The sequence below is a fragment of the Nelumbo lutea genome, chromosome 5, assembly GCF_056320005.1.
Source record: "Nelumbo lutea isolate HS-2025 chromosome 5, American lotus-T2T, whole genome shotgun sequence".
Classification (NCBI taxonomy): Eukaryota; Viridiplantae; Streptophyta; class Magnoliopsida; order Proteales; family Nelumbonaceae; genus Nelumbo; species Nelumbo lutea.
This window is the reverse complement of record NC_142688.1, coordinates 3,366,613-3,379,559: the sequence shown is the minus strand read 5'-3', so window position 1 is coordinate 3,379,559 and position 12,947 is coordinate 3,366,613. Positions and strand designations below refer to the sequence as shown.

Here is a 12,947-nt window from a genome sequence, read left to right as displayed (position 1 = left end):
GGGCCCACTGCAGTGGGGCCCACATCAGTGTTCTCTACATATTCTATTTTAGATCCTTCTATATTTGATTTGTTCTAGCAGGCTTCTATGTTTGGCTTTAGGTAGTCACGCTACAAGAAGAGAACCCATTGAAGTTTGGGCATATAAATAGCAAGGGAAAACCCTATGGGTATAGGCCTATGGCCTGTCCAATTTATAGATTTTATTTTTTAGTGTATACCTTGATAACCAAAACCATTCCCTGAGGGGACATGTCCACTCTAATTTGTAATTATTAGGATTTAGAACTGGAACATGAATGAATCCACACATTGTTAAATTTAGGAGTGCAACTTATGTATTTTATAACTATAATTTGAAAATGTGAATGGATTCCACTCCAAAATGGCATTAGCTTGGATAATCTTGTTATTTAAGAAACAAAGTAGTTTGGACATCAAGTTGTGAGATTTGAATGTACTTCTTTGCTTGAACAAAATACCAAAGTTAAAAAGTATTTAATGGGGGAATTCCCTGAAGTTGTGATCGATAGAAGTCCAAGATATGATGGCGGCCAAAGCTTTTATATTTGTAGGGTGGAAGGATGTCCAAAGTAGGAGGCTGGTTGGCAAATTAAGTTGAAGCAGAAGCATGGAGTGCTTATGTATTGCATAGGGACACGCAGGCGGCCTACACAGGCACAAGGCAGTATTGGATTGGGTGTAGCGTGGGTATCTAGCCTGGTTCATGGTGTCATGCGAACATGACCAATGGTGGCTGTTGGCATGGCCAAAGGATTTAGGTGGAGGCAATAGTGCAAGTAGCTATAGATGACAATAGGCAGCTACTTGAGCTGGAAGGGTGTGTTAGTTGAACTGAGCTAGCTAGGAGCTAGTTGAACGTTAGTGAGTTGGGGTGGAGTTGATCGAGCTGAGACAAATTGGCTGAGCTAGGCAAGTGGACATGCAGGTGTCTAATGTGTACGAGGTGTGTGCATGCATAGGCAACCATTATTGGCCATGGGTTGTTATGAGCAGTTGTTTGTGTTGGCATTCAGATAAGGCATGGGAACAGTTGCATGCGATGCAGCACATGCAAGCTTGGTGGAATGCTGGAGGCTATCCTTGACACTTGGTGCACATGCAAAGCCATGGCCTTGGGTTTGGGCCATGTGGCTCCAACAGGACAACTTGGACAAACGGTTGTATAGGCCCATTGCTGGGCATTTGGGTAGGTTGTCCTACAAGGCACCATGGTAGTTGTATTGGCCTATTTAAAAGCCTGGGCAAGAATGCAGGGGACAAGTCTTGTGAGTGAGTGTATCCCCAAACCGTGTAGCATAATGTGTATACATAAACACATACTCCTTCGATACTTCTAACCTCTAGAGATTCACAAGTTTGGTGATCCTACACTTCCATACTAATTCTTACTCCATAATTTGGTTATGTATAACATAACAATTTATACATACTTGGTACTACATGGGCACTTCTATAGTATTACTGAAGGGATGGGAGATCCATCATATGGATGGCCGAACCCTACAGGAAGGTTGGGCGAAATTTCAAAAATTTATTTACTCCCATCCGGGAATCCCATTCTCGATTTAGAAAACTACATTTTCAAGGTTCGTTCTTGTAACTAAACCGGACCAAATCTAAAACCAAAATTAGGGAGGGATATACCTGATATGGAATCCACGCAAGAATTCTCCTCCCAATGTAGGTGTTCACGCCCAAAGAGTGTACCAAATCCTCCCTCCACTGAAGATGACACAGCTTAGGATGAGGTAAGATCAACAAGTAGTTCTTCACCAAGAACTTGTGATTCTTCAGCAATAACCAAATGGGACAATGAACACAACTTCTAAATTGTTTCTTCTGGCAAGAAACAATATCAAGATCGAATCTTGATCAAATCCAAGAATTGGAAATCGAACAGGGTAGGGCAGCAAGAGCAGGGAGAAAAAGAGCTGAAGGCAAGATCAGTCTAACTGAGTTGTCTTCTCTTTGTATTGAGTGAGTGTGTCTTCAAAGTTTACCCTGCTCTCTTATTTATAGCCTTAAAAGAGACAACTTCCTAATCTCATTAGGAGTTTCCTGATCCAAATCTTTATTTGGATCTGGAGTCTTTAATGATAAGGATAATCCCTTATCTTATCTGCAGATAAAGATCAGCCTTCCTAATCAAATTAGGAGTTCCTTTGATCCAAATCTTTATTTGGATTTGGACTCTTTAAGTGGATAAGGATAATCCCTTATTTTATCTGCTGATCTAAATCCCAGATCTGCCCCTATTTAATTAATCTAATTAACCCAGTTCTTAATGGGATTTTAGGCCCATTAAGCTTTCAGGCTCACTTCCACTTTAATGTTGGCTAGCTTGGCTCTCTTTGTATGGCGTGGGACCCTATCATTGATCTACACATTAGCCACATGGGTTCAACCCAGCCTCTGTTACAAGGCCTGGCCGAATTCACTACTGAATACAATGAACCCCTGAATATATGTGTGTGTATCTATATAAATATATTTTGCAAAACAAATTTCAACAGTTGAAATCAACTGCCGGCAGTTTAGGTTTCCATCAGAGAGAGTGCATCCCCGATCATTTACTTTATCTGACAAAGGGGATGGTCCTGTCACTATGATCACCCAATCAGATGAATTCTCGGACTGTACCAACATACCCAGGTTTTGACCCCCTCTAAGGATCTCACTGATTGGCATATCAAAGATAGCCCAATCCGACACCTAGTGCAATATCATAATCGAGTTTAGGGGTCAGGTGTAACATTATAGTTTTGCCCATCTATCTCCAAGGTCCAGGGCAATACTGGAATTTTGGTCCGGTTCAGGGTTTCAAGAAAACCCACACTGCATGTACCTCAGGTCTCACCCTGGCAGCTGAGACAAGCTACCCCAACCAACTTGGTGGCACATCAGTGTCAGCCTTTGTAGGATAAATCTCCCCAGGTCCATCCAACGACTGTGAAGATTCTAAACTAACACGGGTATTACACAAAAACACACCATAATAATATGAATCAAATATGTACTTTATTCATTAAAATAAATGTCATAATGTACATCATGTTGATTGGAGCTAAGGGCATACACTGTCTAACAATTACCATATTGCATTTACAATTTTAAAATGCTTGAATGGTTTATTATAAGTTAAAAAAATTATAAATTAATCTTCAAATTTGGAGATTCTCTCAAAAAGGTTCACTACCAACTTCAAAATTTCCACCCAATCTCTACAGTCCACATCATAGAAAACTAGGATAGCATTAGAAAATTGCAAATGAGTGACTAGAATTCCTCCCAACTGACCAACCTTTAATTAGCTATAGGCTATTGGCTCTAGAGATCAATTAGCTCAGAACATCAACTACCAAGGTAAAAAGGAAAGGCGATAATGGGTCAGGGTTGCCTTGTCTAAGACCTTGAGTACCTTCAAAAAAATCAACCACTGAACAGCCCAAACCATTGACAAGTTTTGAGTAATGACTTGATTGCAAACATCCTATAACCCATTTACACCACTACTCCTATTTCTCTGGGTGGGGTGCTCACAAGTTGTGGTGAAAAAAATTGGATTATGAGAGGTTAATTTGCTTAGTTTGGAGAAGTTGACGAAGTTGAACAGAAGGGGGGATGGGCATTGGAAATGTGAGGGCTAATGAGTAAATAGCTATTTTGTAACGAACCTGAGATGTTGGTTGTAGCTACTATGGTTTTTGGAAAACACGATTTGGTTAACCGAACCGTGGGGCATATTTTGGAACTGAACTGGTACTACTGGTTTTTGGAAAACCGGTAACCGGAACCGAACTCTAGTTTGTTAACCGATTGTTGGCCACCGGTTCGGTTCGTCAGTTTTTCAGTTTTTTAATTTTTACAATATATATTATAAATATATATAAATATATAATAAAAATTATAAATATATATATAATATTATATTTTAAATAATAAATAATATATCATATATTATAAAATATATATTTATATATAATGCATATTTATTAATTTATAATATATAAAAAATATAAACATATATATATATATAATATAAATAAATATATATATAAATATATAGAAATATATGTATACCGAGTCGGTTTGGTTAACCGCCAGTTTTCTATATTGGTTAACCGAAACCGAACCGGTACCTTCGGTTTTTTAGAAACACCGAACCGAAACTGAACTGACCGGTTCGGTTAACCGGTTTTTCGGTTTTTTTTGCTCACCTCGATTGGAAAATCAGAGTTTATTTGTCTCCCTCTTTCCCCTCTTGGGTTGAACTAGAACTTGGGCTTCACTAGGAACCTTAGAGAATCTGAAATCCCCAGTGTGTCTGCTTTGCTTACCTTGCTGAAGCCTTTAGTTCTTGGGGATGGGGGTGTGGACTCTTAATCATGTCGGGTTCTTCACTTGTAAACCTTTGTTTAATTCCCTTGTAGCCTCCTTACCTTCCCATTCTCCTTCTTTCCCTGTCAAGGAAATCTGGTGTTCTCCCATTCCTCCTAGAGTCCATGCTTTCTGTGTATCACGGTTGTGTTAACACTTGCAATAAGCTCCAAAGGAAGAGGCCAAACTGGTGTCATCCCCTAATTGGTGCTGCTTATGTAAGTTAAATGGCGAGACTGCATTTCATCTCTTAATCTCCTATCCCTTTGTTGGTTTTTTCTGGGATTGGTTTGTTTCACTTTTTGGTTGTAGTTGCTCCCTCCTGGCTCCTGTCAGCTTGGAAGGTTTGTTTAGCCTTCTAATTGCAGTTGTACAAATAGAAGGGTCAGGCTAATGTGGAGATGTACCAAGGCAGCAGTGGTTTGGACAGTTCCAGAGGAAAGAAATTCAATTATATTTGGGGAAAAGGAGTGGAATGATGAAGCCTTGATTGAGATCATAACTCTAAGGATGGCTCATCAGGTCAAAACCTTGGATCTGTTTTCTGACTTTCAGGTTGATGATTTTTTTTTAGGTCTTGGCGGGCTATAGCTTTCTCCTCTTCTAGAAGGCAGATAGCAACAGTGGGCTGGTCACCTCCATCAAGCAGCTTGTTGAAACTGAACTTTGATGGGAGTTGTGTGGGCAATCCTGGCCCCTTTGAAATTGGAGGAGTAATCAGGGACAAGGAAGGAAATATATGTGCTTTCTTCTCAGGTCCATTAGTGATGTGGCAATTGCAGAATTCTTGGCAGCTATTTTTGGAGTTGAGAAAACCAAAGAATTGGGCCTTGAAAGATTAATTATTGAAGGCAATTCCAAAATAGTTGTGTACTGGCTAAAGAAGGGAGGAGTATCTTGGCATCTAAGGAATGTTCTTAGGTGGTTTAAATGGCCCTCTAGGGACACATATTTATTCAAGTTAATTGGGTTAGAAGATCTGCCAACAGCCTGGCAGATGATCTACCTAAGCAAGGGGTTCGGAGTCGGACCATATTTTGAGCTCAGCTGTAATATTTTGGTGGTTTTAGACACTTGGTGTCTACTTTATCTTCCACAATGTCTTGTCCTGCTTTCTCTTAATCTTAATAAAACCTTTTTCTGAGTTACTGATAAAAAAAGAATGGTTTATTATAAATTGGAGGATTGCCATCTAAAAACCAAAAGGAAAAAAAGGATTGGATGGCTCTGGAAAGCAGGTGGTCAAAGCTGCATTTTGATGGAAGTAGCATGGGCAATCCTGGGATTTCTGGAATTGGAGTAAAAAGGGATGAGAAGGGAACTATAATTGTGATGTACTCAGGTCCAATTAGAGAAGGAGATTCAACAAAGACAAATTTTGGCAGAAGTATTTGGGTGCAGAAAGCCAAGGAAATGGGAGTTGAATGGTTGATGATTTAAGGTGAATCAAATGAGGTAATAAGCTGGTTAATGAAGGAAAAGAGAGTGATATAGAACTTAAGAAATAAATTAAGACAGTTCAGATGGTATTCAAAAGACATGCGGCTACAAATAAGGTGAGAACAAAGGTCTGCAAACAGTGTGGAGGATGCTTTGGCTAGACAGGGGGCCAATAGACAGCAACTGTTTTGGGCTCAAATGTAAAAAGGGTGTGCTGGGGTGAGACAGCTGATGCTATTTTCTAATTGGATTTTATAATTTGTTTTTATTATAAGTTCTATGGGTCTCTCAGGAGAAACTTTTGAGCTCTGGCCCTGGTGTTGATCTTAATATCTCAATAATATTGTTGTGTCTGAACTTATGTTTACTCATGATTGGCACTGGGTATACAAATATTATGTTATTTATCCATTTTGAAAACTTTTACTTGTTTCTTGCTGATGTCTCTCTATTTGCTTAATAAAGCAAATGCTTATAATGTTCTCTGGAATCTGGATGTTGCCCTTATGTGCTCTTCTGCAATGTGTTGCCATCATTATCTGGATATAATTTTGTAAGATAATTGTAACCATATTTTTTGTTAAATATGGGTGAGACTACATATTCTTAGTCTTAAGGCAGCATGATTTTGGGTGCAGGCTGGTGTGATGCAAACTCATGATGAGGAAACCAAGAAATTTTTCAAGCATTCATCAGTCATTTGTGTGCTATCGCCTCGTTATGCCAGCAATAAGCTTAGCGTTGTCAAGCAACAGGCAGGATTTATACCATGTCATAAGTTATATTGTTTTGTTGGAATATATTTTGTTATCATTTGGCTGCAGTATGTTTGCATTACATATGAAGTAATTGATCATGCTAATGGAAGTTCTCATTTTACAAACTTTGTTAGATTAACAGAGAATCCACTGATATATGTGGATGAAACTACTATTAATTTTTCATTTACTACTTCTATCTCTCTTTTCTTAGGTGTAGTTAACTCGATTTCCTTTTCTGAATGCAAAATTTTCCTGTCCTTGACCAGGAAGGCAAAATACATACATGTTATTATTGGTTTACTACATGATCCCTACTTTTGCATTTTTTATTAAATTATGCAAACAATCTATTGGAATTTCTTGTCACATATGCCCAGTGAAACTATTCCTTAGTGGCCTGCCTTCTCTATATTCTTGTATACATTCCATGGGCTAAACAGTATAGTTCTATTAAGGGAAACTTTGTCTGAAATTCTTGTTTTGGTGTAACATCCAGAGATCAGATAGAGTCATTGTCTGGAGAGGTGTTAGGAAGAAGGAAGTTGTATTGGGGGTTCTAACCTTTAGAGTAGCTTTATATGTTTTGGAGTCTTATTTAATTTATGTTTTTGATATATCAGATGGTTGTGTCCAGTGAAACTATTCCTTTGTGGCCTGTCTTTTCCATCTTCCTGTATATATTCCATGGGCTAAACAACATAATTCCAATTCAGGAAACTTTTGTTCTGGTGTAACATCCAGAAATCAGATAGATTCATTGTCTAGAGAGGTGTTAGAAAGAAGTTGTATTGGGGTAGCTTTATATCCACTTCAGAGCATTTTTTTTCCTTGAGAAAAGTTAAAGTAATTTTCATTTATCTTAAAAATTCCCTGAACAACAAAGACACTGTACAAGGGGAGCTTGCAAAAAAAAAAAAAAACTGCCCCTGCATTGCTAATAAACTATACCATTGCAATTTACAAAATAGATTTTCAAATACAAAATATGTACCATGACTCCTTCCCTTAAAAGACTTATGAACATTCAGCCATGAATGCAACATGCCCAATATCATCTGAAAAACTTTGTCCACCAAACATTCCTTATCCTTGAATTTTCTGGAATTCTTTCCTTCCACAGATTCCAGAAGACAGCTGCTGGGATCAATATCCAAATGATTTAACCTCTCTTACTCAATCCATTACCTTCAACCATTTAAGAAATCCAACACAGATTGTGGACAGCACCCCTTAATGGCAAGCATGCCCATAAACTTAACCCAAATATCTTGTGCATATCTGCAAGGCAGCAGCATATGGTTCACTGATTCATCAGCCTCCTCACACAGCACACATTCAATTGATAATGCAGCCACACCCTTCCTTACTATATTATCTCTAGTTAGGATTCTGTTCAAGTAGGCAGTCCACACAAAAAAAGGCCACCTTGGGTGGAATGTTTTTCCAGCAAACTGTGTTAATTGGGACCTCGGTCTATTTATAACTGCTGAATTATCAGAAAAAGATTCATCAGCCTCCTCACACAGCACACATTCAGTTGATAATACAGCCACACCCTTCCTTACTATATTATCTCTAGTTAGGATTTTGTTCAAGTAGGCAGTCCACACAAAAAAAAAAAGCCACCTTGGGTGGAATGTTTTTCCAGCAAACTGTGTTAATTGGGACCTCAGTCTATTTATAACTGCTGAATTATCAGAAAAAGATTTAACACTGAAAACTTTCCTGACTTTCCCGGATCCATATCCTCCTATCTTCTAAGTTCTGAATTTCACCTGAGTGTCATACAGCCCTTTCAGCAGCTCCACCACAGAACCAACTTCCTAATCCTCTAAACTTTTTCTGAATTGTGGTGCCCACATCATACTTCCGTTCCGACACTGGAAGCAATGTGCCATACTATCTCCTTGTCAACTGCCAACTCAAACAAATTTGGGAAGACTTCTGTTAATTATCTGTCCCCACACCAGGCATCCCTCCATAATTTTACTGTTCTGCCATTACATATCTTGTATCTTACACCTCTACACTGAAAATGGTTATAAGCTTTCTCAATTCCCTTCCGCACTGAAAATCCATCCATAAGATTGGCTTAGACACCCAGATCTCATCCGAGTTTCTTGATCCATATTTAGTTTCGCTCACTTTTCTCTAAGGACTCCCTTGTTGCTCCCCAAACCTCCAAAGCCTTTTTGTTTTTTTTTTTTTGATCAATAACTCAGAAAAAATATTTCATTAAGCAAATTAAGGCAGCACAACAAGAAGTTGTGAGGATACAAATAGACACCAAGTGTCCAAACCCCCAAATATTACAAATATGTCCAACCCCCCTTTTTTTGATAAGTAAAATAAAAATTTAATTAAAGATAAAACAAGTTACAAAAGAGGGTGACAAGTCATCACCCAAATACATAGACCAACTTCCAGAATAAATAACAAGCTGACTGAATCCAGGAACTCTCCTAAACTACTTCCAGAATAAATAACAAGAGGGTGACAAGTCATCACATTACAAATCTGATAATCCAGGAACTCTCCTAAACTATTTCCAGAATCCTCCTTTTCTAGCTGACTGAATTCTGGAAGAATCAGTGTCCAAACCCCCTTGTTTAGCTAAACTATCCGCCAAATTGTTGGCCGACCTTCTAACCCAATTAACTTGAATCAGTATATCCCTGGAGACCTTTTGAACCTCCTAAGATCATTCCTTAAATGCCATGAAACTCCTTCCCCTTTCTTTAACCAGTCGGTCCAGTCCACAACTGTTTTGGAATCACCTTCAATAATTAGCCTTTCAAAGCCCATTTCCTTGGATTTCTCAAGCCCATAAATAGCTGCTAACAATTCTGTTGATAGCTCCTCCAATTCCAGCGGGGCCTGGATTGCCCACACTACTCCCATCGAAATTCAGTTTCAACCAGCCACAAGGCAGGGGAGACCAGATCACTGTTGCAATCTGTCTTCTAGAAGATGAGGCAGCTATAGTCCCCCCAAGCTTTGAAGAAATCATCAATCTTAAAGTCTGAGAACAAATTCAAGGTCTTGAACCAATGTGCCACTCTTAGGGTTATGACCTCAATCAGTTCTTCCTTATTCCTCTTCTTTTCCCCCAAAATTCTAGAGTTTCTTTCCTCCTAGACTGTCCAAATTATTGCTGCCCTTGTGCATTTCCACATCAATCTACCTCTTTTAGTAGACACCTACAAGCAGAAGGGTTAAACAACCCTCCCAAGCTACTTCCTTTGAAGCTTATCACAAGTATTAATGCAACCATGAAACACTTCTCAATAGAAAGCATTGATTCTAGGAGGGATGGGAGAACACCATATTTCCTTAACAGGTAAAGTAGGTGAAAGAGAAGGTGAGGAAGCTACAAGGGAGTTAAAAAAGGATTTACAAGTGAAAGTCCCAGCCGAATTAAGGGTCCAGACCCTACTGTCCATGCCCCCATCCCCAAGAACCACTGGATTCAGCAAAGAGAGCAAAGCAAAAACAAGGGGAATTTCAGATTCTCTAAGATTCCTAATGAGGCCCAAGTTCCAAATTTCCAATTTAGCTCAGAAGGAGAGGAAGAGGAGAAAATGAACTCAGCCACCGGTCTGCCTTTGAGATTGGTAATAGCATAAAGTGAAGGGAAGATCTCCATCAAAGGGGTCTCCCCAACCCAAATATCTTTCCAAAATCTAATCTTTTGACCCAAGACCAAATCATACCTGATGTGATTGAGGAATCTCCATAGACACTTACTCAATAAGGCCCAATTTTTAATTATAATGATCCCAATCCCCAGCCCTCCTTCTACTCAATAAGACCTAATCTTTCTTCCCTTCCCCAGGTCCCCACAAAAAGTCTCTCATGATCTTTTCCAGCTTTCTCACAACAGCCTGGGGCATCCTAAAAATCGACATAAAAAAGACAGGAAGGTTAGCTACAGTAGATTTGATCAATGTTATCTTCCCATCTAAAGAAATGCAATTTCTCTTTCACCCAGCTAATCTCTTCTCAAACCTTTCCACCACTGGATTCCAAAAACTCAAAGCTTTAGGATTGTCACCAAGTGGTAATCCTAGGTACTTGATGGGCCAATTTCCTTTCTCACAACCCAGATAACTTGCCATATCCCCCACTGGATTCTAGACTTTGGATGCCATAATATCTCCTCTCTTTTGAGTTCTAGATCCAAATTCAGTTCCAACTCTTTTCTCGTAGATTCAGTAGCCAGGCTAGGAGGAAGCCCTTGAACCTCTACCAGGTCAGCGTTGAGCTTTTCTATATATATTTTTTCCAATGAATCCAAAGGTGGAGTTGTTCCACTTTCCCAGATTTAACTTAACTTCGAAATTTGTTTAGACAACCCATACATTTTTGTCCCTTCCACCTCAACATTCCAAGTTTCAGAAATAATATTCTTGCATCTTTCATGCGTTTTCCAAGCCTCAAGCAACCTGAAAGGTCTAGGCCGCCATTTAGAATTTGGAGATGAATTAATTAGAATGATATGTATTTCAAAAAGTTGGACACAAGTCAGCTCATGGACACACTTTGACTTGCAAGTATCCTCCAAAGTGGAGGGGAGTCCATGCAAAATTATCTTTTTGTGAATAGGATCTCAAATAACAAAGTTTTCGCTAATAAAGAAAAAACAATAAAACTGATCTTTGATCCCAAACCCCAAAATAGAATAAACTGCTACCAAAATCACAAAACCAACCCCCTTTTATAAGTAGTCGTACAAGACTACAAATATCTCTTAGGTTTTGAACAGAAAATAAAGAAAGGAAGAGAGAAGATGAGAAGAAAAAGAGAGATGAAGAGGGAGAACTGGTGGAGAGGTTTTAGAAAGAAGAGAGTGGTTGGTGTGTTTAAAAACAGCCACCCCACTCTTAATTTATATACATAGTTTCCTAATTGTAAAAGAACTTTAATGCTTACATGGCAATAAAAGATAAGATTAAAATAAATCTAATCCTAGATAAGATAGAATAAAACTAATCCTACCAGGAAAGCTGATCCTAATCAATTTAAATCTAAGTACATCTCAGGGTATCACACGAATACACTTAATGTGGGGTCCACAGTTTCCTACATTATATATGGCAAAATATTCAGCTCAGAGGTACTGCCCCCAAACTCGTTTATGGGCTTGTTTGGGCTTGCATCTGAGGGGCCTTTCCTCCAGCTTTAGGCCTATCAGTGCTTCACATTCATAAAAGGCTCCAATTTCCTAAGCTTTAGGAAATTGATGTAATGCAACTAGGAGATAAGCAAACATTGTTGAGTTCTTGAAGCACTTTGGTATGATCTGCATTTGCTTGGTTTCACTTCCACTTTGAATTTGTTTTATATGTTATGCTTTTTTTTTTGAGGTAGTAAATCTTTAAAGTATTTAATTTATTTTAGAATTCAGGTTTGCATATTTTAAGTATTTTTTGATCAATTTGCCTGTTTTTATGTATAAATTACAAAGGCCTCCCTGTACTATGGAGTTAGTGGCAAATGCCCCATGAACTTGCACTTTTGCGACAAATACTCCCCTCTGTTAGAGTTTTTTTGATAATCCCTCCATTAGAGTTCCATCAGTTAACTTCAAAAAATTCTCATTCAGCTGTTTATTTATTTTTAAATCCCCAAAATACCCTTTTATTTATTTGAATGATTTATGATTTGATTAGTTTTCTAAATATAACATTGAAGGCCTCTTGATTGCTCCAATAGATCCTTGCAAATTTCTGGCTGGATTCAATATTCAAATGAAATGGTAGAGGTTTCTTTCTAATAGATATAAATTTATGCTTCCATTTGCTTTTTCTTGAATTATTGGAGAACAGAGTGGATAGTTTTTATATTTTAAGATAAAGAAAGGCATTCATGTGAGTGAAGTGAATCGAGAATTAAAAAAAAAAAAACTTTTTTTTTCTATGCCAGTGAAATGATTCTTGTTATTTTAGATAGTTTCATTTGGAGAAAATGGAGGTATTTTTGGTCAACTGGGTTTAAGAGAAAATGACAAGAAAAAGAAAATATGAAAAGTTTAGGTGGGTATTTTGGTAAATTAACACATTCCATCATCTGACTTAATGGTCAGGAGGTATTTGTTGCAAAGTGAAAGTTCAGGGGGTCTTTGTCGCAAATGAAATTTCAGGGGGGGTGTATTTGTCACTGACCCCATAGTACAAGAGGGGTTTATGCCTGGCTTTGTCTGGGTACACACCTCGTCTTGCGCCTTACACCTTGGAGCTAAAAGGCCCTTGCACTTTTCTTGTGCCTCTCACTTTTAAAACACTGGGAAATACTAGTACCAGGTTTCTTTGAAAAGTAAAAGTGAAGTATTGTTTTAACTTTAACT

The 12,947-nt window shown here is 38.3% G+C and overlaps 1 protein-coding gene across 1 annotated transcript in view; it reads left to right on the top strand.

Moving 5' to 3' along the window:
- The window catches only part of LOC148849868 (phospholipase D delta-like), a 51,709-nt gene that overhangs the window by 9,218 nt on the left and 29,544 nt on the right, over positions 1-12,947 (top strand). The window contains exon 2 of the mRNA XM_088945275.1: positions 6,479-6,595. Within this exon, the coding sequence (XP_088801401.1) occupies positions 6,479-6,595 (117 nt within the window). The remainder of the gene's footprint in view (positions 1-6,478; positions 6,596-12,947) is intronic.